This window comes from Cottoperca gobio, chromosome 10 (assembly GCF_900634415.1).
Source record: "Cottoperca gobio chromosome 10, fCotGob3.1, whole genome shotgun sequence".
Classification (NCBI taxonomy): domain Eukaryota; kingdom Metazoa; phylum Chordata; class Actinopteri; order Perciformes; family Bovichtidae; genus Cottoperca; species Cottoperca gobio.
This window is the reverse complement of record NC_041364.1, coordinates 10,097,351-10,124,445: the sequence shown is the minus strand read 5'-3', so window position 1 is coordinate 10,124,445 and position 27,095 is coordinate 10,097,351. Positions and strand designations below refer to the sequence as shown.

General features: G+C 40.1%; 2 protein-coding genes and 33 non-coding genes across 35 annotated transcripts; 33 read left to right on the top strand and 2 right to left on the bottom strand.

Annotated features, from left to right (window-relative positions):
- Positions 1-3: 3 nt before the first annotated feature.
- Positions 4-75, top strand: trnaw-cca (transfer RNA tryptophan (anticodon CCA)). The gene has a single exon. It is a non-coding gene; the product is annotated as a tRNA-Trp (tRNA).
- A 226-nt stretch (positions 76-301) lies between these two features.
- Positions 302-373, top strand: trnaw-cca (transfer RNA tryptophan (anticodon CCA)). Its single transcript has one exon. It is a non-coding gene; the product is annotated as a tRNA-Trp (tRNA).
- Positions 374-596: 223 nt separating this feature from the next.
- Positions 597-668, top strand: trnaw-cca (transfer RNA tryptophan (anticodon CCA)). The gene has a single exon. It is a non-coding gene; the product is annotated as a tRNA-Trp (tRNA).
- A 396-nt stretch (positions 669-1,064) lies between these two features.
- trnaw-cca (transfer RNA tryptophan (anticodon CCA)) lies at positions 1,065-1,136 on the top strand. Its single transcript has one exon. It is a non-coding gene; the product is annotated as a tRNA-Trp (tRNA).
- A 226-nt stretch (positions 1,137-1,362) lies between these two features.
- On the top strand, positions 1,363-1,434 carry trnaw-cca (transfer RNA tryptophan (anticodon CCA)). The gene has a single exon. It is a non-coding gene; the product is annotated as a tRNA-Trp (tRNA).
- A 396-nt stretch (positions 1,435-1,830) lies between these two features.
- trnaw-cca (transfer RNA tryptophan (anticodon CCA)) lies at positions 1,831-1,902 on the top strand. The gene has a single exon. It is a non-coding gene; the product is annotated as a tRNA-Trp (tRNA).
- Positions 1,903-2,128: 226 nt separating this feature from the next.
- On the top strand, positions 2,129-2,200 carry trnaw-cca (transfer RNA tryptophan (anticodon CCA)). Its single transcript has one exon. It is a non-coding gene; the product is annotated as a tRNA-Trp (tRNA).
- Positions 2,201-2,596: 396 nt separating this feature from the next.
- Positions 2,597-2,668, top strand: trnaw-cca (transfer RNA tryptophan (anticodon CCA)). Its single transcript has one exon. It is a non-coding gene; the product is annotated as a tRNA-Trp (tRNA).
- Positions 2,669-2,895: 227 nt separating this feature from the next.
- trnaw-cca (transfer RNA tryptophan (anticodon CCA)) lies at positions 2,896-2,967 on the top strand. The gene has a single exon. It is a non-coding gene; the product is annotated as a tRNA-Trp (tRNA).
- Positions 2,968-3,193: 226 nt separating this feature from the next.
- Positions 3,194-3,265, top strand: trnaw-cca (transfer RNA tryptophan (anticodon CCA)). Its single transcript has one exon. It is a non-coding gene; the product is annotated as a tRNA-Trp (tRNA).
- Positions 3,266-3,491: 226 nt separating this feature from the next.
- On the top strand, positions 3,492-3,563 carry trnaw-cca (transfer RNA tryptophan (anticodon CCA)). The gene has a single exon. It is a non-coding gene; the product is annotated as a tRNA-Trp (tRNA).
- A 226-nt stretch (positions 3,564-3,789) lies between these two features.
- On the top strand, positions 3,790-3,861 carry trnaw-cca (transfer RNA tryptophan (anticodon CCA)). The gene has a single exon. It is a non-coding gene; the product is annotated as a tRNA-Trp (tRNA).
- Positions 3,862-4,257: 396 nt separating this feature from the next.
- trnaw-cca (transfer RNA tryptophan (anticodon CCA)) lies at positions 4,258-4,329 on the top strand. The gene has a single exon. It is a non-coding gene; the product is annotated as a tRNA-Trp (tRNA).
- A 226-nt stretch (positions 4,330-4,555) lies between these two features.
- trnaw-cca (transfer RNA tryptophan (anticodon CCA)) lies at positions 4,556-4,627 on the top strand. Its single transcript has one exon. It is a non-coding gene; the product is annotated as a tRNA-Trp (tRNA).
- Positions 4,628-4,851: 224 nt separating this feature from the next.
- Positions 4,852-4,923, top strand: trnaw-cca (transfer RNA tryptophan (anticodon CCA)). The gene has a single exon. It is a non-coding gene; the product is annotated as a tRNA-Trp (tRNA).
- Positions 4,924-5,319: 396 nt separating this feature from the next.
- trnaw-cca (transfer RNA tryptophan (anticodon CCA)) lies at positions 5,320-5,391 on the top strand. The gene has a single exon. It is a non-coding gene; the product is annotated as a tRNA-Trp (tRNA).
- A 396-nt stretch (positions 5,392-5,787) lies between these two features.
- trnaw-cca (transfer RNA tryptophan (anticodon CCA)) lies at positions 5,788-5,859 on the top strand. Its single transcript has one exon. It is a non-coding gene; the product is annotated as a tRNA-Trp (tRNA).
- A 224-nt stretch (positions 5,860-6,083) lies between these two features.
- Positions 6,084-6,155, top strand: trnaw-cca (transfer RNA tryptophan (anticodon CCA)). The gene has a single exon. It is a non-coding gene; the product is annotated as a tRNA-Trp (tRNA).
- A 396-nt stretch (positions 6,156-6,551) lies between these two features.
- On the top strand, positions 6,552-6,623 carry trnaw-cca (transfer RNA tryptophan (anticodon CCA)). Its single transcript has one exon. It is a non-coding gene; the product is annotated as a tRNA-Trp (tRNA).
- A 396-nt stretch (positions 6,624-7,019) lies between these two features.
- trnaw-cca (transfer RNA tryptophan (anticodon CCA)) lies at positions 7,020-7,091 on the top strand. Its single transcript has one exon. It is a non-coding gene; the product is annotated as a tRNA-Trp (tRNA).
- A 226-nt stretch (positions 7,092-7,317) lies between these two features.
- trnaw-cca (transfer RNA tryptophan (anticodon CCA)) lies at positions 7,318-7,389 on the top strand. Its single transcript has one exon. It is a non-coding gene; the product is annotated as a tRNA-Trp (tRNA).
- A 226-nt stretch (positions 7,390-7,615) lies between these two features.
- Positions 7,616-7,687, top strand: trnaw-cca (transfer RNA tryptophan (anticodon CCA)). The gene has a single exon. It is a non-coding gene; the product is annotated as a tRNA-Trp (tRNA).
- A 567-nt stretch (positions 7,688-8,254) lies between these two features.
- Positions 8,255-8,326, top strand: trnaw-cca (transfer RNA tryptophan (anticodon CCA)). The gene has a single exon. It is a non-coding gene; the product is annotated as a tRNA-Trp (tRNA).
- A 226-nt stretch (positions 8,327-8,552) lies between these two features.
- On the top strand, positions 8,553-8,624 carry trnaw-cca (transfer RNA tryptophan (anticodon CCA)). Its single transcript has one exon. It is a non-coding gene; the product is annotated as a tRNA-Trp (tRNA).
- A 226-nt stretch (positions 8,625-8,850) lies between these two features.
- trnaw-cca (transfer RNA tryptophan (anticodon CCA)) lies at positions 8,851-8,922 on the top strand. Its single transcript has one exon. It is a non-coding gene; the product is annotated as a tRNA-Trp (tRNA).
- A 226-nt stretch (positions 8,923-9,148) lies between these two features.
- trnaw-cca (transfer RNA tryptophan (anticodon CCA)) lies at positions 9,149-9,220 on the top strand. The gene has a single exon. It is a non-coding gene; the product is annotated as a tRNA-Trp (tRNA).
- Positions 9,221-9,447: 227 nt separating this feature from the next.
- Positions 9,448-9,519, top strand: trnaw-cca (transfer RNA tryptophan (anticodon CCA)). Its single transcript has one exon. It is a non-coding gene; the product is annotated as a tRNA-Trp (tRNA).
- A 226-nt stretch (positions 9,520-9,745) lies between these two features.
- Positions 9,746-9,817, top strand: trnaw-cca (transfer RNA tryptophan (anticodon CCA)). Its single transcript has one exon. It is a non-coding gene; the product is annotated as a tRNA-Trp (tRNA).
- Positions 9,818-10,044: 227 nt separating this feature from the next.
- On the top strand, positions 10,045-10,116 carry trnaw-cca (transfer RNA tryptophan (anticodon CCA)). Its single transcript has one exon. It is a non-coding gene; the product is annotated as a tRNA-Trp (tRNA).
- A 226-nt stretch (positions 10,117-10,342) lies between these two features.
- trnaw-cca (transfer RNA tryptophan (anticodon CCA)) lies at positions 10,343-10,414 on the top strand. Its single transcript has one exon. It is a non-coding gene; the product is annotated as a tRNA-Trp (tRNA).
- A 396-nt stretch (positions 10,415-10,810) lies between these two features.
- trnaw-cca (transfer RNA tryptophan (anticodon CCA)) lies at positions 10,811-10,882 on the top strand. The gene has a single exon. It is a non-coding gene; the product is annotated as a tRNA-Trp (tRNA).
- Positions 10,883-11,108: 226 nt separating this feature from the next.
- Positions 11,109-11,180, top strand: trnaw-cca (transfer RNA tryptophan (anticodon CCA)). The gene has a single exon. It is a non-coding gene; the product is annotated as a tRNA-Trp (tRNA).
- A 3,356-nt stretch (positions 11,181-14,536) lies between these two features.
- Positions 14,537-23,570, top strand: LOC115014287 (fermitin family homolog 3-like). The gene is made up of 11 exons (XM_029441011.1): positions 14,537-14,813; positions 16,155-16,257; positions 16,417-16,524; positions 17,170-17,304; positions 17,636-17,682; positions 18,357-18,481; positions 19,040-19,146; positions 19,786-20,007; positions 20,627-20,751; positions 22,097-22,238; positions 22,851-23,570. Exons 1-11 carry the CDS (start codon positions 14,671-14,673, stop codon positions 23,028-23,030), a joined length of 1,437 nt encoding a protein of 478 aa, XP_029296871.1. The 5' UTR covers positions 14,537-14,670; the 3' UTR covers positions 23,031-23,570.
- trnaw-cca (transfer RNA tryptophan (anticodon CCA)) lies at positions 15,063-15,134 on the bottom strand. Its single transcript has one exon. It is a non-coding gene; the product is annotated as a tRNA-Trp (tRNA).
- trpt1 (tRNA phosphotransferase 1) lies at positions 23,536-27,081 on the bottom strand. The gene is made up of 7 exons (XM_029441012.1): positions 26,867-27,081; positions 25,973-26,054; positions 25,430-25,599; positions 24,800-24,977; positions 24,451-24,507; positions 24,236-24,346; positions 23,536-24,140 (listed from the first exon to the last, which is right to left on the bottom strand). Exons 1-7 carry the CDS (start codon positions 26,933-26,935, stop codon positions 24,118-24,120), a joined length of 690 nt encoding a protein of 229 aa, XP_029296872.1. The 5' UTR covers positions 26,936-27,081; the 3' UTR covers positions 23,536-24,117.
- Between the last annotated feature and the right edge of the window lie 14 nt (positions 27,082-27,095).

Genomic DNA, 27,095 nt, shown 5'->3' with positions numbered 1-27,095 from the left:
TATGACTCTGTGGCGCAACGGTAGCGCGTCTGACTCCAGATCAGAAGGGTGCGTGTTCAAATCACGTCAGGGTCAAAATGTCTGTTCATACAGCTCTGAACAATGAACTATGTTCAAATGGAAGAGGATAGTATCTTTCAACAAAGGCTGGAGATTTTCTCAATTCAAGAACTGGAATATGCCCAGGGAGTTACATAACAATGAAATGACTGGACGAGCAATTCTACTTATTTCAATCAATATAATTCATTTACTAATACCAGTATTTAGTTTGTTAGCCGATAAATTGTAGCCAAAGTATGACTCTGTGGCGCAACGGTAGCGCGTCTGACTCCAGATCAGAAGGGTGCGTGTTCAAATCACGTCAGGGTCAAAATGTCTGTTCATACAGCTCTGAACAATGAACCATGTTCAAATGGAAGAGGATAGTATCTTTCAACAAAGGCTGGAGATTTTCTCAATTCAAGAACTGGAATATGCCCAGTGAGTTACATAACAATGCAATGACTGACGAGCAATTCTACTATTCAATCAATATAATTAATTTACTAATACCAGTATTTAGTTTGTTAGCCGATAAATTGTAGCCAAAGTATGACTCTGTGGCGCAACGGTAGCGCGTCTGACTCCAGATCAGAAGGGTGCGTGTTCAAATCACGTCAGGGTCAAAATGTCTGTTCATACAGCTCTGAACAATGAACTATGTTCAAATGGAAGAGGATAGTATCTTTCAACAAAGGCTGGAGATTTTCTCAATTCAAGAACTGGAAGATGCCCAGCGAATTAGCGCGTCTGATTCCAGATCAGAAGGGCGCATGTTCAAATCACGTCAGGGTCAATATGTCAGTTTCTAAATCACTGAAAAATGAACTATGTTCAAATGGAAGGGGATAGTATCTTTCAACAAAGGCTGGAGATTTTCTCAATTCAAGAACTGGAATATGCCCAGGGAGTTACAAAACAATGAAATGACTGGACGAGCAATTCTACTTATTTCAATCAATATAATTCATTTACTAATACCAGTATTTAGTTTGTTAGCCGATAAATTGTAGCCAAAGTATGACTCTGTGGCGCAACGGTAGCGCGTCTGACTCCAGATCAGAAGGGTGCGTGTTCAAATCACGTCAGGGTCAAAATGTCTGTTCATACAGCTCTGAACAATGAACCATGTTCAAATGGAAGAGGATAGTATCTTTCAACAAAGGCTGGAGATTTTCTCAATTCAAGAACTGGAATATGCCCAGTGAGTTACATAACAATGCAATGACTGGACGAGCAATTCTACTTATTTCAATCAATATAATTCATTTACTAATACCAGTATTTAGTTTGTTAGCCGATAAATTGTAGCCAAAGTATGACTCTGTGGCGCAACGGTAGCGCGTCTGACTCCAGATCAGAAGGGTGCGTGTTCAAATCACGTCAGGGTCAAAATGTCTGTTCATACAGCTCTGAACAATGAACTATGTTCAAATGGAAGAGGATAGTATCTTTCAACAAAGGCTGGAGATTTTCTCAATTCAAGAACTGGAAGATGCCCAGCGAATTAGCGCGTCTGATTCCAGATCAGAAGGGCGCATGTTCAAATCACGTCAGGGTCAATATGTCAGTTTCTAAATCACTGAAAAATGAACTATGTTCAAATGGAAGGGGATAGTATCTTTCAACAAAGGCTGGAGATTTTCTCAATTCAAGAACTGGAATATGCCCAGGGAGTTACATAACAATGAAATGACTGGACGAGCAATTCTACTTATTTCAATCAATATAATTCATTTACTAATACCAGTATTTAGTTTGTTAGCCGATAAATTGTAGCCAAAGTATGACTCTGTGGCGCAACGGTAGCGCGTCTGACTCCAGATCAGAAGGGTGCGTGTTCAAATCACGTCAGGGTCAAAATGTCTGTTCATACAGCTCTGAACAATGAACCATGTTCAAATGGAAGAGGATAGTATCTTTCAACAAAGGCTGGAGATTTTCTCAATTCAAGAACTGGAATATGCCCAGTGAGTTACATAACAATGCAATGACTGGACGAGCAATTCTACTTATTTCAATCAATATAATTCATTTACTAATACCAGTATTTAGTTTGTTAGCCGATAAATTGTAGCCAAAGTATGACTCTGTGGCGCAACGGTAGCGCGTCTGACTCCAGATCAGAAGGGTGCGTGTTCAAATCACGTCAGGGTCAAAATGTCTGTTCATACAGCTCTGAACAATGAACTATGTTCAAATGGAAGAGGATAGTATCTTTCAACAAAGGCTGGAGATTTTCTCAATTCAAGAACTGGAAGATGCCCAGCGAATTAGCGCGTCTGATTCCAGATCAGAAGGGCGCATGTTCAAATCACGTCAGGGTCAATATGTCAGTTTCTAAATCACTGAAAAATGAACTATGTTCAAATGGAAGAGGATAGTATCTTTCAACAAAGGCTGGAGATTTTCTCAATTCAAGAACTGGAATATGCCCAGGGAGTTACAAAACAATGAAATGACTGGACGAGCAATTCTACTTATTTCAATCAATATAATTCATTTACTAATACCAGTATTTAGTTTGTTAGCCGATAAATTGTAGCCAAAGTATGACTCTGTGGCGCAACGGTAGCGCGTCTGACTCCAGATCAGAAGGGTGCGTGTTCAAATCACGTCAGGGTCAAAATGTCTGTTCATACAGCTCTGAACAATGAACCTATGTTCAAATGGAAGAGGATAGTATCTTTCAACAAAGGCTGGAGATTTTCTCAATTCAAGAACTGGAATATGCCCAGTGAGTTACATAACAATGCAATGACTGGACGAGCAATTCTACTTATTTCAATCAATATAATTCATTTACTAATACCAGTATTTAGTTTGTTAGCCGATAAATTGTAGCCAAAGTATGACTCTGTGGCGCAACGGTAGCGCGTCTGACTCCAGATCAGAAGGGTGCGTGTTCAAATCACGTCAGGGTCAAAATGTCTGTTCATACAGCTCTGAACAATGAACTATGTTCAAATGGAAGAGGATAGTATCTTTCAACAAAGGCTGGAGATTTTCTCAATTCAAGAACTGGAATATGCCCAGTGAGTTACATAACAATGCAATGACTGGACGAGCAATTCTACTTATTTCAATCAGTATAATTCATTTACTAATACCAGTATTTAGTTTGTTAGCCGATAAATTGTAGCCAAAGTATGACTCTGTGGCGCAACGGTAGCGCGTCTGACTCCAGATCAGAAGGGTGCGTGTTCAAATCACGTCAGGGTCAAAATGTCTGTTCATACAGCTCTGAACAATGAACTATGTTCAAATGGAAGAGGATAGTATCTTTCAACAAAGGCTGGAGATTTTCTCAATTCAAGAACTGGAATATGCCCAGGGAGTTACATAACAATGCAATGACTGGACGAGCAATTCTACTTATTTCAATCAATATAATTCATTTACTAATACCAGTATTTAGTTTGTTAGCCGATAAATTGTAGCCAAAGTATGACTCTGTGGCGCAACGGTAGCGCGTCTGACTCCAGATCAGAAGGGTGCGTGTTCAAATCACGTCAGGGTCAAAATGTCTGTTCATACAGCTCTGAACAATGAACTATGTTCAAATGGAAGAGGATAGTATCTTTCAACAAAGGCTGGAGATTTTCTCAATTCAAGAACTGGAATATGCCCAGTGAGTTACATAACAATGCAATGACTGGACGAGCAATTCTACTTATTTCAATCAATATAATTCATTTACTAATACCAGTATTTAGTTTGTTAGCCGATAAATTGTAGCCAAAGTATGACTCTGTGGCGCAACGGTAGCGCGTCTGACTCCAGATCAGAAGGGTGCGTGTTCAAATCACGTCAGGGTCAAAATGTCTGTTCATACAGCTCTGAACAATGAACTATGTTCAAATGGAAGAGGATAGTATCTTTCAACAAAGGCTGGAGATTTTCTCAATTCAAGAACTGGAAGATGCCCAGCGAATTAGCGCGTCTGATTCCAGATCAGAAGGGCGCATGTTCAAATCACGTCAGGGTCAATATGTCAGTTTCTAAATCACTGAAAAATGAACTATGTTCAAATGGAAGGGGATAGTATCTTTCAACAAAGGCTGGAGATTTTCTCAATTCAAGAACTGGAATATGCCCAGGGAGTTACAAAACAATGAAATGACTGGACGAGCAATTCTACTTATTTCAATCAATATAATTCATTTACTAATACCAGTATTTAGTTTGTTAGCCGATAAATTGTAGCCAAAGTATGACTCTGTGGCGCAACGGTAGCGCGTCTGACTCCAGATCAGAAGGGTGCGTGTTCAAATCACGTCAGGGTCAAAATGTCTGTTCATACAGCTCTGAACAATGAACCATGTTCAAATGGAAGAGGATAGTATCTTTCAACAAAGGCTGGAGATTTTCTCAATTCAAGAACTGGAATATGCCCAGTGAGTTACATAACAATGCAATGACTGGACGAGCAATTCTACTTATTTCAATCAATATAATTCATTTACTAATACCAGTATTTAGTTTGTTAGCCGATAAATTGTAGCCAAAGTATGACTCTGTGGCGCAACGGTAGCGCGTCTGACTCCAGATCAGAAGGGTGCGTGTTCAAATCACGTCAGGGTCAAAATGTCTGTTCATACAGCTCTGAACAATGAACTATGTTCAAATGGAAGAGGATAGTATCTTTCAACAAAGGCTGGAGATTTTCTCAATTCAAGAACTGGAATATGCCCAGTGAGTTACATAACAATGCAATGACTGAACGAGCAATTCTACTATTCAATCAATATAATTAATTTACTAATACCAGTATTTAGTTTGTTAGCCGATAAATTGTAGCCAAAGTATGACTCTGTGGCGCAACGGTAGCGCGTCTGACTCCAGATCAGAAGGGTGCGTGTTCAAATCACGTCAGGGTCAAAATGTCTGTTCATACAGCTCTGAACAATGAACTATGTTCAAATGGAAGAGGATAGTATCTTTCAACAAAGGCTGGAGATTTTCTCAATTCAAGAACTGGAAGATGCCCAGCGAATTAGCGCGTCTGATTCCAGATCAGAAGGGCGCATGTTCAAATCACGTCAGGGTCAATATGTCAGTTTCTAAATCACTGAAAAATGAACTATGTTCAAATGGAAGGGGATAGTATCTTTCAACAAAGGCTGGAGATTTTCTCAATTCAAGAACTGGAATATGCCCAGGGAGTTACAAAACAATGAAATGACTGGACGAGCAATTCTACTTATTTCAATCAATATAATTCATTTACTAATACCAGTATTTAGTTTGTTAGCCGATAAATTGTAGCCAAAGTATGACTCTGTGGCGCAACGGTAGCGCGTCTGACTCCAGATCAGAAGGGTGCGTGTTCAAATCACGTCAGGGTCAAAATGTCTGTTCATACAGCTCTGAACAATGAACTATGTTCAAATGGAAGAGGATAGTATCTTTCAACAAAGGCTGGAGATTTTCTCAATTCAAGAACTGGAAGATGCCCAGCGAATTAGCGCGTCTGATTCCAGATCAGAAGGGCGCATGTTCAAATCACGTCAGGGTCAATATGTCAGTTTCTAAATCACTGAAAAATGAACTATGTTCAAATGGAAGGGGATAGTATCTTTCAACAAAGGCTGGAGATTTTCTCAATTCAAGAACTGGAATATGCCCAGGGAGTTACAAAACAATGAAATGACTGGACGAGCAATTCTACTTATTTCAATCAATATAATTCATTTACTAATACCAGTATTTAGTTTGTTAGCCGATAAATTGTAGCCAAAGTATGACTCTGTGGCGCAACGGTAGCGCGTCTGACTCCAGATCAGAAGGGTGCGTGTTCAAATCACGTCAGGGTCAAAATGTCTGTTCATACAGCTCTGAACAATGAACCATGTTCAAATGGAAGAGGATAGTATCTTTCAACAAAGGCTGGAGATTTTCTCAATTCAAGAACTGGAATATGCCCAGTGAGTTACATAACAATGCAATGACTGACGAGCAATTCTACTTATTCAATCAATATAATTAATTTACTAATACCAGTATTTAGTTTGTTAGCCGATAAATTGTAGCCAAAGTATGACTCTGTGGCGCAACGGTAGCGCGTCTGACTCCAGATCAGAAGGGTGCGTGTTCAAATCACGTCAGGGTCAAAATGTCTGTTCATACAGCTCTGAACAATGAACTATGTTCAAATGGAAGAGGATAGTATCTTTCAACAAAGGCTGGAGATTTTCTCAATTCAAGAACTGGAAGATGCCCAGCGAATTAGCGCGTCTGATTCCAGATCAGAAGGGCGCATGTTCAAATCACGTCAGGGTCAATATGTCAGTTTCTAAATCACTGAAAAATGAACTATGTTCAAATGGAAGAGGATAGTATCTTTCAACAAAGGCTGGAGATTTTCTCAATTCAAGAACTGGAATATGCCCAGGGAGTTACAAAACAATGAAATGACTGGACGAGCAATTCTACTTATTTCAATCAATATAATTCATTTACTAATACCAGTATTTAGTTTGTTAGCCGATAAATTGTAGCCAAAGTATGACTCTGTGGCGCAACGGTAGCGCGTCTGACTCCAGATCAGAAGGGTGCGTGTTCAAATCACGTCAGGGTCAAAATGTCTGTTCATACAGCTCTGAACAATGAACTATGTTCAAATGGAAGAGGATAGTATCTTTCAACAAAGGCTGGAGATTTTCTCAATTCAAGAACTGGAAGATGCCCAGCGAATTAGCGCGTCTGATTCCAGATCAGAAGGGCGCATGTTCAAATCACGTCAGGGTCAATATGTCAGTTTCTAAATCACTGAAAAATGAACTATGTTCAAATGGAAGGGGATAGTATCTTTCAACAAAGGCTGGAGATTTTCTCAATTCAAGAACTGGAATATGCCCAGGGAGTTACAAAACAATGAAATGACTGGACGAGCAATTCTACTTATTTCAATCAATATAATTCATTTACTAATACCAGTATTTAGTTTGTTAGCCGATAAATTGTAGCCAAAGTATGACTCTGTGGCGCAACGGTAGCGCGTCTGACTCCAGATCAGAAGGGTGCGTGTTCAAATCACGTCAGGGTCAAAATGTCTGTTCATACAGCTCTGAACAATGAACCATGTTCAAATGGAAGAGGATAGTATCTTTCAACAAAGGCTGGAGATTTTCTCAATTCAAGAACTGGAATATGCCCAGTGAGTTACATAACAATGCAATGACTGGACGAGCAATTCTACTTATTTCAATCAATATAATTCATTTACTAATACCAGTATTTAGTTTGTTAGCCGATAAATTGTAGCCAAAGTATGACTCTGTGGCGCAACGGTAGCGCGTCTGACTCCAGATCAGAAGGGTGCGTGTTCAAATCACGTCAGGGTCAAAATGTCTGTTCATACAGCTCTGAACAATGAACTATGTTCAAATGGAAGAGGATAGTATCTTTCAACAAAGGCTGGAGATTTTCTCAATTCAAGAACTGGAATATGCCCAGTGAGTTACATAACAATGCAATGACTGGACGAGCAATTCTACTTATTTCAATCAATATAATTCATTTACTAATACCAGTATTTAGTTTGTTAGCCGATAAATTGTAGCCAAAGTATGACTCTGTGGCGCAACGGTAGCGCGTCTGACTCCAGATCAGAAGGGTGCGTGTTCAAATCACGTCAGGGTCAAAATGTCTGTTCATACAGCTCTGAACAATGAACTATGTTCAAATGGAAGAGGATAGTATCTTTCAACAAAGGCTGGAGATTTTCTCAATTCAAGAACTGGAAGATGCCCAGCGAATTAGCGCGTCTGATTCCAGATCAGAAGGGCGCATGTTCAAATCACGTCAGGGTCAATATGTCAGTTTCTGAATCACTGAAAAATGAACTATGTTCAAATGGAAGAGGATAGTATCTTTCAACAAAGGCAGGAGATTTTCTCAATTCAAGAACTGGAAGATGCCCAGCGAATTAGCGCGTCTGATTCCAGATCAGAAGGGCGCATGTTCAAATCACGTCAGGGTCAATATGTCAGTTTCTAAATCACTGAAAAATGAACTATGTTCAAATGGAAGGGGATAGTATCTTTCAACAAAGGCCTGGAGATTTTCTCAATTCAAGAACTGGAATTTGCCCAGGGAGTTACAAAACAATGAAATCACTGGACGAGCAATTCTACTTATTTCAATCAATATAATTAAATTACTAATACCAGTATTTAGTTTGTTAGCCGATAAATTGTAGCCAAAGTATGACTCTGTGGCGCAACGGTAGCGCGTCTGACTCCAGATCAGAAGGGTGCGTGTTCAAATCACGTCAGGGTCAAAATGTCTGTTCATACAGCTCTGAACAATGAACTATGTTCAAATGGAAGAGGATAGTATCTTTCAACAAAGGCTGGAGATTTTCTCAATTCAAGAACTGGAATATGCCCAGGGAGTTACATAACAATGCAATGACTGGACGAGCAATTCTACTTATTTCAATCAATATAATTCATTTACTAATACCAGTATTTAGTTTGTTAGCCGATAAATTGTAGCCAAAGTATGACTCTGTGGCGCAACGGTAGCGCGTCTGACTCCAGATCAGAAGGGTGCGTGTTCAAATCACGTCAGGGTCAAAATGTCTGTTCATACAGCTCTGAACAATGAACTATGTTCAAATGGAAGAGGATAGTATCTTTCAACAAAGGCTGGAGATTTTCTCAATTCAAGAACTGGAATATGCCCAGGGAGTTACATAACAATGCAATGACTGGACGAGCAATTCTACTTATTTCAATCAATATAATTCATTTACTAATACCAGTATTTAGTTTGTTAGCCGATAAATTGTAGCCAAAGTATGACTCTGTGGCGCAACGGTAGCGCGTCTGACTCCAGATCAGAAGGGTGCGTGTTCAAATCACGTCAGGGTCAAAATGTCTGTTCATACAGCTCTGAACAATGAACTATGTTCAAATGGAAGAGGATAGTATCTTTCAACAAAGGCTGGAGATTTTCTCAATTCAAGAACTGGAATATGCCCAGTGAGTTACATAACAATGCAATGACTGGACGAGCAATTCTACTTATTTCAATCAATATAATTCATTTACTAATACCAGTATTTAGTTTGTTAGCCGATAAATTGTAGCCAAAGTATGACTCTGTGGCGCAACGGTAGCGCGTCTGACTCCAGATCAGAAGGGTGCGTGTTCAAATCACGTCAGGGTCAAAATGTCTGTTCATACAGCTCTGAACAATGAACCTATGTTCAAATGGAAGAGGATAGTATCTTTCAACAAAGGCTGGAGATTTTCTCAATTCAAGAACTGGAATATGCCCAGTGAGTTACATAACAATGCAATGACTGGACGAGCAATTCTACTTATTTCAATCAATATAATTCATTTACTAATACCAGTATTTAGTTTGTTAGCCGATAAATTGTAGCCAAAGTATGACTCTGTGGCGCAACGGTAGCGCGTCTGACTCCAGATCAGAAGGGTGCGTGTTCAAATCACGTCAGGGTCAAAATGTCTGTTCATACAGCTCTGAACAATGAACCATGTTCAAATGGAAGAGGATAGTATCTTTCAACAAAGGCTGGAGATTTTCTCAATTCAAGAACTGGAATATGCCCAGTGAGTTACATAACAATGCAATGACTGGACGAGCAATTCTACTTATTTCAATCAATATAATTCATTTACTAATACCAGTATTTAGTTTGTTAGCCGATAAATTGTAGCCAAAGTATGACTCTGTGGCGCAACGGTAGCGCGTCTGACTCCAGATCAGAAGGGTGCGTGTTCAAATCACGTCAGGGTCAAAATGTCTGTTCATACAAGCTCTGAACAATGAACTATGTTCAAATGGAAGAGGATAGTATCTTTCAACAAAGGCTGGAGATTTTCTCAATTCAAGAACTGGAATATGCCCAGGGAGTTACATAACAATGCAATGACTGGACGAGCAATTCTACTTATTTCAATCAATATAATTCATTTACTAATACCAGTATTTAGTTTGTTAGCCGATAAATTGTAGCCAAAGTATGACTCTGTGGCGCAACGGTAGCGCGTCTGACTCCAGATCAGAAGGGTGCGTGTTCAAATCACGTCAGGGTCAAAATGTCTGTTCATACAGCTCTGAACAATGAACTATGTTCAAATGGAAGAGGATAGTATCTTTCAACAAAGGCTGGAGATTTTCTCAATTCAAGAACTGGAATATGCCCAGTGAGTTACATAACAATGCAATGACTGGACGAGCAATTCTACTTATTTCAATCAGTATAATTCATTTACTAATACCAGTATTTAGTTTGTTAGCCGATAAATTGTAGCCAAAGTATGACTCTGTGGCGCAACGGTAGCGCGTCTGACTCCAGATCAGAAGGGTGCGTGTTCAAATCACGTCAGGGTCAAAATGTCTGTTCATACAGCTCTGAACAATGAACTATGTTCAAATGGAAGAGGATAGTATCTTTCAACAAAGGCTGGAGATTTTCTCAATTCAAGAACTGGAAGATGCCCAGCGAATTAGCGCGTCTGATTCCAGATCAGAAGGGCGCATGTTCAAATCACGTCAGGGTCAATATGTCAGTTTCTAAATCACTGAAAAATGAACTATGTTCAAATGGAAGGGGATAGTATCTTTCAACAAAGGCTGGAGATTTTCTCAATTCAAGAACTGGAATATGCCCAGGGAGTTACAAAACAATGAAATGACTGGACGAGCAATTCTACTTATTTCAATCAATATAATTCATTTACTAATACCAGTATTTAGTTTGTTAGCCGATAAATTGTAGCCAAAGTATGACTCTGTGGCGCAACGGTAGCGCGTCTGACTCCAGATCAGAAGGGTGCGTGTTCAAATCACGTCAGGGTCAAAATGTCTGTTCATACAGCTCTGAACAATGAACCATGTTCAAATGGAAGAGGATAGTATCTTTCAACAAAGGCTGGAGATTTTCTCAATTCAAGAACTGGAATATGCCCAGTGAGTTACATAACAATGCAATGACTGGACGAGCAATTCTACTTATTTCAATCAATATAATTCATTTACTAATACCAGTATTTAGTTTGTTAGCCGATAAATTGTAGCCAAAGTATGACTCTGTGGCGCAACGGTAGCGCGTCTGACTCCAGATCAGAAGGGTGCGTGTTCAAATCACGTCAGGGTCAAAATGTCTGTTCATACAGCTCTGACAAGCTCCCGTCGGCCAAGGAGATTGCGTAACTGGTTCTGCTGCATGTCTTTCGACTCCATGGACTCCCTACGGATGTGGTCTCCGACCGAGGACCCCAGTTCACGTCCATATTCTGGAGGGAGTTTTGTTCGCTCCTGGGGGCCACCGTCAGCCTATCTTCCGGATTCCACCCGCAATCAAATGGGCAGACAGAACGGAAAAATCAGGAGATGGAGACAGCACTTCGGTGCATGATTTCCAAACATCCCTCGGCCTGGTCTCAGCAGCTCCTGTGGGTGGAATATGCCCACAATACCCTGGTCAGCTCAGCCAGTGGACTGACCCCATTTCAGTGTTCCTACGGGTTCCAGCCGCCACTGTTCCCCGCATTGGAGAAAGAGGTTTCCTGTCCTTCCGTCCAGGCTTTTATTAACCGCTGCCACCGAACCTGGACCCAGGCTTAGAGCTACTCTCCTCTGCTCGACGGACCAGTACGTCAGGGCTGCCAACCGCCACCGCACCGTCGCCCCCAAATACCTAGTAGGCCAGAAAGTGTGGCTGTCAACTCGGGACATCCCGTTACGGGTAGAATCCAAAAAATTGGCGCCTCGGTTCATCGCTCCGTTTGAGATCCAGGAAGTTATCAACTCCGCAGCAGTCAAACTAAAGTTGCCCCGTTCCATGCGGATACATCCGACCTTCCACGTTTCCAGGGTTAAACCTGTGCGGGAGAGCCCACTGGTCCCGGCTGCTCCGCCTCCCCCTCCGCCTCGCTTCATCGATGGCGGTCCTGTATACACCTTTCGCCGCCTCTTTCGTTCCCGCCGCCGGGGAAGGGGTCTGCAATACCTGGTGGACTGGGAAGGTTATGGCCGTGAGGAAAGGTGTTGGGTTCCTGCGTGATACGTCCTGGATGCCCGGTTGATCAGGGAGTTTTCACCGTCGGCAGCCTGACCAGCCAGCTAAGACCACCCCACCATTGGGGGTCCCATCTCAACTGGCTTGCCCCCCTTCTTCATCCGAAGCATCTGACGAGGAGACACCCCCGGAGGCTGAGGAGGAACGGATGGACGTTTCCCGTCCACCTCCTCCTAATTTTAATATTATCCTTTGGCAGTAAATGTGTCTCTTGCAAAAAAAACTATTTTAGATTGCAGACTTTTAACTCTATTTATAACCTGTTAGATTTTTTTGTTTTGTTTTTGCAAGCCTCTGCAATTCCAGGAAGTAAATTTAACTTCCACACCCTGCGACATGACCTTTGACACAGATTAGGTTACCCACATGTACATAAAAATTAAAAATACATTTAAAAAACATTAAGAAACATTAAGAAACATAACACGGATGTTCCAAACCACATCCAACCCTGTGAACCTTTAACCCCTTTCCCGAATGCCTCCACCCTAATGGGCAGCCCCCCCCTCCTCATGTTGATACTTCCTCTTATAGCTGACAGTCACTGTACTCATACAACACATGCTTCAGCTCGACTATACTTCTATTCCTATCCTTTGTTTTACATTACTATCCGCCATGTAATCATAAGAAGTCCCACCAAAAGTAGTTCCACCATACTTAACTAATGGCCAGTGAGCTCAGGAGGAGCCAACATATGTTATGCCGTAACATTCCAGATTATAAAAGTACCAAAATAAAATAAATATGCGTTCATTCTTCAATTTTAAACTGAAGGCTCCACATACCCTTGTCATAAAACGGCAATTACCCGTTTTGTTAAACAACCATTGCAGGGCTTATCACAAATGTAGCTGAATAGCTAGTTATCAGAGACAAATTTAACTTAAATCACCAATCCCCCTAAGGGCTGGCCTCAGTAGTACTTATTAACTCAACCTCATTTAAAGCTATTGCTTTCAAGCTTGCAACTTAAATACGCCATGCAATGTTGGTGAGATACTGAGTAGTATGGTGTAAACATCAAAAATAAAATAAAAACAACCCAGAAATAAGTGCTAGGTCAGGGCTAACGTAATTAGCGTCCCATGTGTGGTATCAGACCCCAATGTTATATATGGTTAGAAAACACTCGTGACCACCGGCACATATTCACAGAACATTTGGTCAGTGTCAGTCATTCAGTTTAAGTAGTTCGATATGTCCGACATATCCAAGATGCCCGACCGCAAATACGAAAATAAGTCATGATACCTGCACATAGTTAGTTCTGACGGATATTATCGAACATCTTCTGCCGCTTGTGCACTCCTGCAGCCAAGTCTGGATAAAATCTCACCTCCTAGTCTTTAAATAGGATCTGTTTTTTTGCCCTGGCTGCCTTCGTTACAACCATCCTGTCCCTGAAGTTTAGAAATTTCATGATCAAAGTTCTTGGTGGGGCATTTGCATCCCTCCTCTGGCCGATTCTGTGAGCTCTCTCCAGTATACACTTTGAACTTAGCGGTGCCAAATCTAACACGTCTGGGATCCATTTCTCGAGGAAAGCACAAGCATCCCCTCTTTCAGCATCTTCTGGCAAGTTCACCACTCTCAAATTGGATAACCTGGATCTTGCCTCCAAGTCTTCAACTTTATCCTCTAGCTTCGTGTTTTTAGCTTCAAGCGTGTTCACTTTAGCTTGCAGGGAGCTCATGTCGTCCTCGGTAGATGAGATTCTTACTTCAGCCTCTGCCATTCGTTCTGAGCATTCCCCTATCTCCTTCCTCATCCACTCTATTGCTGTTAGAATGCCATCAAGTCTTGTGGAAAAGTCCGACTTTAGAGAGCCTATGGCAATCAGGATTTCCTCCGCGCCAGCTTCCCCCAGCCCGGCCTCGCCCGTCTCAATAGAGGTCATGGCTGCCGCAATGCTAGCACTAGCAGAACTTTCTTTAGCTTCCACGTGTAGCTTGGATGCTCCAAAGTTTTTTAGCTTAGACTGAAGTGGTTTTGGTCGTCCTTTAGCTGATTTCCCTGCTGCAGCCGGCATTTCACCGTCTTTTCCGTGGAATAGAAACGACGGGTTGACATAAAACGTGGGTAAAATTAGGATTTATTGGCGGAGCACTGATAGTTGCGTCTTCCTAGCGAGCCGCCATAACCGGAAGTCACCTTTTCAGCTTTTCAATTTAATGATAAAAAACTAAAATAAATTATCAAGTGTTTTTCATTTCAGATTTAATAATGAAACTTAAACGAAAGAAGGACGTTTTGGGTAAATGTATATGTTCCACATCTCCAATATTTCCTTAAAAGTAATTTCCTGAAGCCTCATGGAGGTGTTTCTTTCCATTATAATGATTTAATTTCGGCTTAATGTAATTTTTCATGTAATTGCTTTTCTAGCAGCTACAATCAGTATTCCAAATAACTATTTGTGGATGTTGAATGTAGAAGCCCAATATGGAGTTTGAGTACTGTGCATTTAAAAGCAGAAAGTCCTCTATCTACAATGTGAGCTCCCTAGAACATTTGACTGTATCTATACTTCCTTTGCAGCATCCCGGCCCTGTCTGTATAATGGCATGCCTGCTCACTTTGCCGACTCACCTGAGATGGAGGCCATCTACAAGATGCTGTCAGTCACCCAGCCTCCCCCCGCCCCCGAGGTCATAGCCAAGCAGTACCGCCCAGCCAGCGTGGTGGACAAGGCCCACATCAACGGCAGGTACGCCTTCACACAAATCAGTATGGTAAACGCATCCTACAACAGTCTGTGGATATATAATAACATCATCTTGTTTAGTTTCTCTTGTGGTCCCCCTCAGAATAAAAATGTACTTTGGGGCATAGTCTCCAGTTTTCCGTATTGCTAGTACAGTCATTTAATTGTCCTCTAATTCTGAGGCCATTTTCTAGTTCTTCCATGTGAGAAAGATACAATCCTGTCTGAACACCATCAATTAAAGAGAAACCCTGACCCTGGCGTGATTTGAACACGCAACCTTCTGATATGGAGTCAGACGCGCTACCGTTGCGCCACAGAGTCTATTTCACTCAATGGTCTATCACCGCTCATCTCTTCATTCCTCTTCTATGACTACCTCCCCTGCTTGCCTGTGTTGCTTCTGGCTAGGTCACATATAGCTGTTATCTCAATGCCAATTTTGAGCGGTGCCCCACGCCAAGCCTCTGCCTAGGAAAACAATTGCAAAACCAGTGCAGAGCGGTTTTACTGCTGGTCATGTGAAGGCAGCTTAACACTAGATGGGTTAAATAGATTTTTTTGAATGTAGTTGTCTGTTTAATGTCCAATTTCATTGTTTGCTGTTACACATTGCAAACAAGTTAAGTAATCAGCCCCAAATGCGAGGGGGTGAATTAATTAATTCAGTTAAATGAGTTGAATAAATAATGGTAGGGGAGTGGCATTTAGCTAATTAAACTAATTATCAGGAACTAGTTAGAATAAGCAGCTGCCAAAGCTTAAAAAGTCTGGAGTTTAAACCTGTTAAATCTTATATGCATGTTCATCTATAAAGATATTACTAACTGTGGCCTATCATTGTATTACATTTAGTACTGTTTGAAGGGTTTCAGGCTCGAAGCACTGTCCTTTCAGCTACAGTGAGAACACTCACATCTTCATCAAGACATTTGGCTTTAAAAAATTAATAAAAATGAAACTTGAACTGCTTGTACAAGCATAAAACACAATGTATTAAAAACACGACAATTAGAAACATAAAATAAAACAAATACAGATTAACTTAGTGATAGTCATGAACAGAAATTTGTCAAATGGAAAATATGTCTTTATATACATATGTATATGTTTGATATAAAATATACATTATAAATATGTATGTATCACTGTTGGCTGTTTTGTTTTTTAATTGTTTATTTTTGATGTTGTACTTAAAACAAAATGTTTATGCAATCTCATAGTTAGTGACTTATTTATTCATGTTGAAACGTCAAGAAAGTAGCGCTCAGATACAATGATTGTTTTTTCTGCTTGTGATTGTATGTTTGCAATGGTCATATACTTATTCTCTTTCCCTCTCAGGTGGTTGGACTCATCCCGCTGTCTCATACAGCAAGGTATCCAAGAAAATGACAGAATCTGGCTTCGTTTCAAATACTTTGCCTTCTATGACATAGAACCCAAGGTTTGTGTGTGTGTGTGTGTGTGTGTGTGTGTGTGTGTGTGTGTGTGTGTGTGTGTGTGTGTGTGTGTGTGTGTACATGTTGTTTTTATAGTTATAGTAAGTGTGTTTGCCATTGCATTCCTCTGTTGATTGGACTCTTATTTTTCTCTGGCCGTGCAGTACGATGTTGTGCGTCTGAACCAGCTGTATGAGCAGGCACGCTGGGCCATCCTGCTGGAGGACATCGACTGCACCGAGGAGGAGATGATGCTGTTTGGAGCTCTACAGGTAGAAAACACTGCTGTCGAAGAGGGAATATGTGTTTCAACAGGGGAAGCATGGAAACATAAAAAAAAAGCTAAATGTAAAAAAAAAAAATAATACAGAAAGGGCAATTCCCTCATGTATCTCTTTAAATGTCACCCATATTTACGTACAAATATTTCCAATGAAATATAACTATTAAAGGTTTTAAATTTTGTTTGATATAATAATACACTTTTTACGAGTCAAATTAATGCATTTCTGCAGTTCATGCTTAACTTACTTGCATTAAAAAAGGTTGCGCCCCAGTAGCCCACCTTGTAGCGCGGGCAAGCTATATAAGAAGGTCTTTGCCGCAGCGGCACGGTGTCCGAATCCGACACATTTAAAAGGAATAAAACATTTAAAAGGAAAACAACAATTTGAGAAGTTGGAACCCTGAAATGTATGAAAATCAAAGAAGTTGCTCTTACAGTTAAACTGTCAGATACATTTAGTTGAGTAAAAAGTGCAATATTTCTCTCTCAAATGTAGTAGAGTAGAAGTAGAAAGTGGCATGAGAAAATACTCAATTAAAGTACCTCAAAATTGTGTTTGAGTACAGTACTAGTAAATGTACTTAGTTACATTCCACCTCTGCTCTCCTCTCTTACATTCAAACTCCTGTAGTACCACATCAGTAAGGTGTCTCAGTTGGAGTCCCAGATGCTGAGCTCCAGTGCAGCCATGGACGACCTGGAGTCTGCCCTGCAGTCCCTGGAGGTCAAGATGGAGGGAGAGAGCAGCTCTGCGTCCGAGATGCTGGTCAGACATATTGGATGTACTCGTCTGTCACTGAGAGTCATTTGCTGTCGGGATTATGGTGAAGTTGTCCCATCTTAATCCTGACAGAAGGAGCAGACAATAACTAAACAAATTAATTATTTTTAAAACCTCAACTGCAATTGCATTTTTTTTTTATCTCATTATTTCAGATGTGCAAAAATGTAAGTTATTGATGTAATGATTTTAAGGGACTGTAATTGTTTTAGTCTTCGACATGCCACAGGTCTTTTGGAACAAAACAATGCATTTGGTAAAGGCAAGAGAAGAGTATTATTTTATCCACTGAAAAACATATTTGTCTTTCATCCAGGAAAACATGACTGCACCAGAACTCAACGACTATCTGAAGTTATTCAGGTGAGGTCATTTTACAACTACCCATCGGCATCGGCATAGCCTATGTCCTCCTGAGACCCGGAAGAAAACATTTAGATTTTAAAATTAATTTTATAACATGTGCCTTGTAGTGGACATCGAGTCAATCTTTTCCTCAAAAAGTCAAATACAAGGCATGATTTGATAATGATACAATAATACATTTTCTTGTGTTTGTAGATGTTTTTTATTCAACATGTAAATAAATTGTCAAATGCATATTCCATGGAAGACCTTTTGCACCACCAGGTGTAGGAAATGCCTTCAAATTCCCGCAGAAGGCCTTGGTTGTTGTCTGATTGCCTCCCTTACCCGCCATGAAATGTTCTTGCTGCAATTCCCAAGATTTTTGAAAAGACATAAGATGTGCTCTGTTGTCTGCACCCCCATGTGTGTTACATCACCAGAAAGCCCAGGATGCACTTTTTACATTAGGACTGAAATAAACTGCATTCACGGTGTTTGAATCAAAGGCCTCGGTGCCATGCTCCCAACAGAGGACACAAATGAATTGCCGGGTCTTCAGTGGATTTTACAGATGTTTGCCTCTTCTTTCTTAGATGTGATGTGTGTTAAAATAGACCAAAAAACATATATTTTTCCATTTTCTAACCAATGCGAGTAGATGACATGAGCAATGTGATTGTGTGTTTCAGGCCAAAGAGGCTGACTCTGAAGGCATATAAGCAGTACTGGTTCAAGTTCCAGGATACCGCCATCTCTTACTTCAAGAGCAAAGAGGAGAGCATCGGAGAGCCCATTCAACAGATTAACCTCAAAGGTATTGAATATATTATTGTATTTTACATTATTAGGATATTTTTCTACTATGTTACCAATAACTTATCATCAGTTATCAATAAGTATGTACAAATTAGAGTCTGATAAGGAAGCAGTCCTACTTAAGCAACCTGTTTATTAACCTCTGTGTAACATAACTGCTTGGAAATTGGACCACATTCTGCAGTTTAATGTCATGTTTACAAGGAAACATCAACACACACACAGCTATACACATATATGATTAAAAAGTGAGAGTGCTGCTTTCAAGTCTGTTTCCCTCCTCTGTCTGTGAGAAGGTAATGGGGTCACTGATAATCCTAGATCAGTACTATAAACCACTTAAGGGCTTATGTTAAAAATAATTCTGGGCTCAAAGAAGAAATTAAGCATAACAAAAAAAAAGCGGATGACAACGTAAATACATAAAATTAACTGTGAGTATGACTCAGCAGGCTCAGGGGTGGACCATATACTCAATATGTCATGGAAGTCTGTCAAAGCCGAAAATGTCAAATTGCAGTATTGGGCATTGGTTTGATATTTATCCTGCACACAGGATGTGAGGTGGTTCCGGACGTTAACGTGACAGCACAGAAGTTCCTAATCAGACTCCTGATACCAGCGCCTGAGGGTATGAACGAGGTTTATCTGCGCTGTGAAAACGTGAGGACACAGACACACACACACACACACACACACAGAGACACACACACACACACACACACACACCTCTGTGTGATATCCTGACAATTTCACAGCCTCTTTCAACACCTTCATCTTTGTCTCATTATCTCACCTCTGACCCCAACGTCATGAACAGGGTTGAGTCCAATTATTTTGACATCTAGTTAGTTACTAAATCTAAATTAGATGACAAATTTTGTAATCAGTATAGTAATCCATTAAATTACAAAAATATAATATCAACTGAATACTTTTGTATTACTTAAAAATCAGACATTAGAAATATTGTACCTTTAGATTTACAAATATTATTTTTCTCTACATTTTAAATGAAAACTAAAATAATTTCGCGTATTCAGCATTTACAGTTGTTCTAATGAAATTACCCTTACACAAATAGTAATTGTCATACTTTAAATATATAATCAAAAATGTAATCAGGTAATCCTTGACAATGTAACTATAATCTAATTGCACATTTTTTCAAATGAAATCTGGGTTGATTATAGTTACTTATTTTTATAATCTGATTACCTAATCCGATTACAATTAATCCTTTTTTACTATCCACCTTACTCTCTCCCTCTCTGCTCTGTGTGGTTGTCTCTCGCCCTCCAGGAGCAGCAGTATGCTCAGTGGATGGCTGCGTGTCGACTGGCCTCCAAAGGCAAAAGTCTGGCCGACAGCAGTTTCCAAAGTGAGATCGAGAGCATCCGCTCCTTCCTGGCTATGCAAAAGACCAGGTCCGGTTCCCACGGCAACGCAGCTGCCACCGATGAAATCATTAATACTCACAGTCTGGTGTCGCCACGCTACCATAAGAAGTACAAAGCCAAACAGGTACAAGAGAGGAGAAACTTCTGATCTCATTTACAGTTTGACAATTAGCGACGGGCCAAATCACCAACTGAAATAACTTAAAGGAATACTGTACCTCCCAAACGATCATTTGTGTATATCAATAACTAGCCCTGTGTTACCTTAACTCTCGCATGCTTTCACTGTGAACAAAGAATAATTTCTTTTTAGAAAATTCTGGAGGAATTGAAGTTAACAACAGCTAAACTATATCAAAATATCTGTTTACAAACTCTCACTCATTTATCCAGTCCTATGCTCACTACTTCACAAACATATGGACATTTTCTCATGCTTGCATGCTCGTCCGGCCACCACTGTTTATGTAGGAGTGTTTTAAAAAGTGAGGTTTTAGCAAAAATAAATGTGTTTGGTGAGCATATGACTGGATTGGATTATACTGATCGAGTTGTACGAGAGTTTGTAAACGGACGTACTGCTTTAATCCTTGAATGTGTACCTTTAATTTCTGCACAGCGGCATGATTTTGAACAATTGCGATAACTGAACAATTCCGAAGCTGAACCTCTTGCCCACTTTGTGCATGAGTCAGCAAAAATATAATTACATCCAACCTTTTACCCCTTGCCTGCTCCTCCAGCTGGCCCCTCGTATCCTGGACGCATACCAGAACGTGGCTCAACTCTCACTGACAGATGCAGTGATGCGCTTCCTGCAGATCTGGCAAGCCTTGCCCGACTTTGGGCTATCATACGTCGTTGTCAGGTAAAGTTTGATGTTCAATTAAAAACTTTTCTGAATTTATTAAATTTTGTCAGAATAGAGAGATTACTGCTAAAGTCATGAGTCTATTAAGAACAAAGCAGCACTCACAAGCAGTGGTACTTTAAGAAAAACTGCATTTAAGGCCAAGAAAATAAAGCCAACTAAAGGCCCTGTCACACAGTTCTGTATGGCAGAAACATATGCCGGCGCATATGAAAATTAGCTAAAAATTTGTCAGAGTCCAAATACGTCCAACCTTTCCACAGCGGTGTTGTAGCTGACGTATACATAACGAATATATAACAAATTACTATACGTGTGTCAAACCTATTGATAGCGTATCACTTACTTATACAAAACATATCAGAGCGTCTGGCCAACGGAGCTGGAAAAGTGCCATTTGGTTCACGTCATGCTGATGCTGGAGAACGGCTAGAATGTACTCTTGTCGCAGCCTCTCAGCATCCTCCATGCTCTCTGATGCTGGGTTAATGATGGGTTGATGTATTCATCAAGACGTGCTGTGAAGAAGTGAGGATGAGCTACTCACAGGGACCGTACATACTATATTCATACCCCAATAAGCTCCCAAAACGCTAGCTGTACTGTAGAAACACGTTTAATAAGTTACTCTGTCGTCAGGCATCATCTTAACATAGGGTAGGAATAGGGTATCCACTCGTTATCAATAAATTGGCTGTAGGGTTCACCGTCAGCCGACGTAGCCTATATCTAACGTACCTCTATTCACGTACTGTATTCACGTAGGTATTCACATACTGTATTCACGTATGTCTAACGTAATGTAACTTATGAAGCACACGTCGGGTACATGCGGTAATTTTGAACATGCTCCAAACATCAGCGTGCAACAACGCACCCCAGCGTAACACAGTGAGCTCTTAACGAATACTACTTATGCCTTACCTTCACCAGCGTACACCAGCGTATTGCCGATATTTTGTATACGTTATGCATTTGTTGGGTATTCGTCAGATACATTTTGTATAAGTAAGTGATGCGCTATCAATAGGTTAGACATGCATATCTGTATATGTTCACTTTTCCGATCCGATCCGATGACAAGTTGGACGTATTTGGACTGACAAATTGTGAGCTATTTTCGTATACGTTTCCGCCATACGGATATGTGTGACAGGGCCTTTAGATCTGAAATCATTAAACCTTCCATAGGGATAAATTGAGATTTTAAATTCCTGTCAACCAGAGTAAAGCAGGAAAAGATCCACAACAATTGTCGCAAAGTTTTTGAGGATTAAAGCTTGACTTTTGTCTCAGCAAGATTTTTAGAGAAAGCAAGCTGATGATAGTTTTTGCCTTTCAGGTTTAAGGGCAGTCGAAAAGATGAGGTACTGGGCATTGCTCCCAACCGTCTGATCCGTATCGACCTGGCCGTGGGTGATGTGGTGAAGACCTGGCGCTACAACAACATGAAGCAGTGGAATGTCAACTGGGACATACGACAGGTGCTGTAATGCTTTCATCCACCTTATGTCTGAGGGAGCAGGGCTAAACAATTTAGACAAAATATCTAATTGCAATTTATTTTGACTCACAATATTGGAGGGAATGATCATTTTGACATATTTTGCAATTAACAAATATTGCGCCTCCTGCGTTTTGGATAATGCACCAGTCCATTCTGCGATTTTGATAAAATTACAATTAATTGTTGAGCCCAACATCTCAGACTTTTGATTGCAGGAATATGTGGTACTGAATTACCTAAATTTAGCTAAGGTTTTCCCATGAGTGTTTCAACTGCTTATAGGATATCTTATACAATCTTATCTAAAAGCTATTTGTGATAACTTAACACAAGATCAAAACAGTCCAATTTAAGTAAGGCAAAATTCTGCCAATGTAGGAGAGTGGCCTCATTAACACTACCCGTAATAAAAAGAGTTACAGTTCTTCTGGAACTTTTAAATGAACCCGTAATGTAATTGTATTTTTGCATTGTCTGTAATTTCACGAGTGCAACATTTTATTTAACAGGCAAAATTCAGCTTTCATCTTAAAGGAATCTCATATCTGCTCTTATTTTTATTTATTTTGTGTGTTTCTGACTCCTCCAGGTGGCCATAGAGTTTGAAGGCAACATCAACATTGCTTTTGCCTGCGTGACTGCTGACTGCAAAATCGTTCACGAGTTTATTGGAGGCTACATTTTCATGTCAACACGCAGTCGTGCGAAGAGCGACACGCTCAATGAGGAGCTTTTCCACAAGCTGACCGGCGGCCACGAAGCTCTCTAAGACTAAAACATACAAAACAAATCAGATATCTAGTGTGTCTCAACAGTGGAAAATCATGTTGAATAGAAAATAAACATTAGAACTATACAACAAATGGGCAAAATACGATTCTGTTCATGTGTAAATGTGTTACAACCCACATTGTCAATCCATCCATATATAGCCTTTGCTCCACACTCACACACACACACATCAGTGGATGGACAGCATGTTCAAATATCCGTTTGCTTCTCATGCTGACTTCCCCTTTACTTCAGGATGGACTGCTGCTGGGCACCAGGACATCAGGTCCAGGATAAGCACGCTTTACAACCAAACATCATGGAAATATAAAATCAACCGTTGCATCAGCCAGCAACAACTTTTCTGTTTTGCATCACAGTATCCTGACTTCCTGTCGCTCTGGATACAAAATATTGCTTTGTGCCGAGCTGCAGACTTATTGCCAGCAACCACAATATCACTGCCAAGAAGTAACTTGTTGAGAAAAACACATGCTATTATGAATTGTTTCCCCAAATAAACATTTATTAAAATAAATACAGCAATTTACTTTTCATCCTGTTGTCTTCACTCCTCATGGTTGTGACATGAGGAGGTAATTTCTGTTGTTTCCTACACAGGAAGCTTTTAACTATTTATCTCCCCTCACATGCAGTGTGTGTGTGTCCATATCTCACATGACTGTTACAGTAGTCCGTTAACTAAAACCACAGTGTCTGTATCCTCTGCTTTCCGACGTGACAAACCACAAATTTAAAAATGTCCCTAAAAGACATTTAGAGGCCCAGCTGGTTGTTGCCTGCAGTCTGTTTGTAACCAAGCTTATATATTTTACAACTGCATGGAGAAATTATCTTGGTAGTCGATGTGTGCCATACTTCATTTAGCAGTTACAATGCAATGGAGAAAACAAAGCATCTATACTTATAAATAAAGTGACATTTGCCAGATTGATTGAATTGGCATGTAAGAATAAAGTATGCTTCCTTAAAGCCGTCCTAATCCTTTCAATAATGACACAGGTGTTACCAAGGGAACTAGCATAAGCATCAACCAACCATGATGAGTGCAGTATCCTCTGAAGCTACTGCAGGGGTAGGATGCTCCCTGAAACACAGGACAAAAGTGACTTTAGTGAAGTAAATGGCCCTCAATCCAAGTTTTAAAATAATCTAAATTGAATGCATCAATGTGATTCTTACTTGTTGGTCTCAGACTTAAGGCTCGGCTGAAGTATTTAGGGAGAAGTTTTCCCTCTGCATCGCCTGGAGTCAGCAACACACCGTTATCTGACCAGAAGAACTCTATACCGTCTGTGTACAGATACATAAAACACATGTAAAAGAGATTATTGCACAAACATAAAGACTGAAACAAGCATATTGGCATATTAGCAGTCATTAGTGGTTGAGTTTACCAGCGAGAGCTTTGGGGACGTCAATATACACGGCTAGATCACAGTCTTTCCTCATGCCTGGTGGGAAAATTAGGATTAAGATTAAGATACACCTTTATTGATCTCCAGCGGGAAATTCGGTTGTTGCAGCAACACTAGGACAGAAATAAATTCAAATAAGTAAACTTTAAAAAGTAACATAAATAAATAATAGGAGGTACATAAAATAAAGTCAACACGTCTATATAAACAGTATACACCAGGCTAAAATATGATCAGTTTTTGTCTGTATTAATATAATAGAATATAGTGTGTCACACACACACACACACACACACACACACACACACACACACAAAAAACTGTTTACCGCTGATGACGCCTTCCTCCCCTGGCAGGCCTGGTGCCAGGTGGATGTGTGTCCTCCTCATGCGGCTCAGGCCCTGCTGCTGGATGGAGCTCCAGTTGCGGAGGTAGGAGCCATGAACGGCCTCGACAGGGCAGTCTGGAGAACCACCCAGGACCGGTTTCATCTCCAAATCCATTACCTGACCACAGCAATCGGCTTTAAATCAGATTAAGTTCTAATACACAGAAGTGAACTAACCTGCCTCTTAAGAAAATTCTTAATGGGATGATATTGTTGTTGTTAAAATATTTTAGGGAGCAGGATCAAAATTACATCTTAAGTTCTGCTGACATGTCAATCTTTGCAACAAATGAGGAATAACATAATCAAATAACCTGGTGTAAATTGGTTTATTACATTTGTATGCACTCTGTGGAACACCATGGGATTGTGTTTTGAGCTGTTAAGGGATCTCCCAGAGTTCATTTTCCATCTAAAGAAAGTAAATTGAAGTTATTGAAATTGAAGTTAGCTGGTCCACTAAATCTATCTAAAAGCAATTATGGTGTAAATTAAATGTATATACTGAATACAGCATCCACCTAGGGGGATAAGACATCCTGGCATGCTGGTTTGCTGGTTTGCCCATACTTGTACTGAATGGCCCTGACTGGCTCGAATCTGCAGACGGCCGTCCTCCAGCTGGGGGCGAAGTTTAAAGCGCTGTTTGTCATTTGTGGCCACGACTCTTTCGACGTCTTCCAATGAGTATGAGCTGAACTGCGGGTGAGCCAGGAGTTCCTCCACAAACATGAACCCATCTATGAGGATCAGAGTTGACTATGGTCACATTTCCACAATGGATTTTCTTTTTTGTACTTAATTATAATTAGGTACTTTTACTATGGATCTTAATCCAAATGGATCCTCAATGTAAAGCATGTGTGACGCACCTGTCGAGTGGGCAAACATGATTTATTCCTAAAATATAATAAATACGGTCACATTTTAAGGTATCCTATGTTCAGCTTTCCCTTCTGTTATGTCTGTTTGAACCAGGCCGAGAGAGAAAGATGATCATAGGAAATAATCTGTTGAAATATTTTATGGAAAAATAAATCTTAAATGCATACTTGCTATCAAAGTTAGTTGTATCAGAAACTGTGACCATATGAGTGAAAGGACACAGCTCACCTGAACTCATTTTAAGACCCATCTGGTTGGCTCCATGGCGAAGAGCATAAGACATGGATTTAGACAGGCGGACATCTCTGTCCTGGTAGGGGAGAAGGCATCAGTAATAGTCAGGGTTGGGTAGTAACGGACTACATGTAATTGGGATTACATAATCAGATTTCCAAAAATAAGTAACTAATCAATCTAGATTAAATGTTAAACAATGTGCAGTTAGATTATAGTTACATTGGTTAGGATTAATTGCTAACATTTTTGACATTGCAATTTTATGATAACCAATGCTATTAACTCATGAAAAGCATGTCTGACATAAAGGGTGGCCTTTGATTTAAACAAATTAGCAAAATAATTTATATAGAAGAAACAGCATCCCAAATGTTTAGAATACACACAATAATGTAATTTGTGCCAGTACTCATTTGAAAAGATAATTTGATTTGATATGCTCAAGGAATTTTTATCAGCATTGAAAATGTGATGTTTAAAGAGAAAAAGAATATGTGTGGAACTCAATTTTGTGGCTAGGTCCATTTGTTTGTACAGTATAAGGTGCAATATTTCCAATGCTTGATTTTGAAGTAATCAATAACATTACATATTTTTGTTATTCAATGGATTAGGTTACTAATTGCAAACATAGCCATTTAGTTTGTATTCAGTAACTGACTACATTTCAAAATGATCTGACCCAACCCTGTTCATAGCAGACACACACACTACTATTAAGATATAAGTATAGCTCTGGACTTTAAATATAGGACTTTATCACTGACTTTACCATAAATAACCATTCATATTGCCTGCCATGATAGCCAATATAGGTGTATCAAGAATCTCTGAACTATTAAAGGGATGGGGCAATATCCCAGTTCAAGGGCTACAATCTCTCACCTCTCCCCCACGGTTTCCTCTCCTTCCTCTGCCTCCTCTTCCTCCGCTTCTTCCTCTTTCACTGTTCATTTAAATGCTGGCAGCTCAGATATTCAAACCATTATTTAAAGCTGCCGGATATATGGTACTGATTTTAATTCAGGGAATACCACAGGATCACACTTGTTGTCGGTAAACTCCTGTAAACAAACGTGCAGCTTTTCACTTCCTGTTTATTCTCGTTATTCGC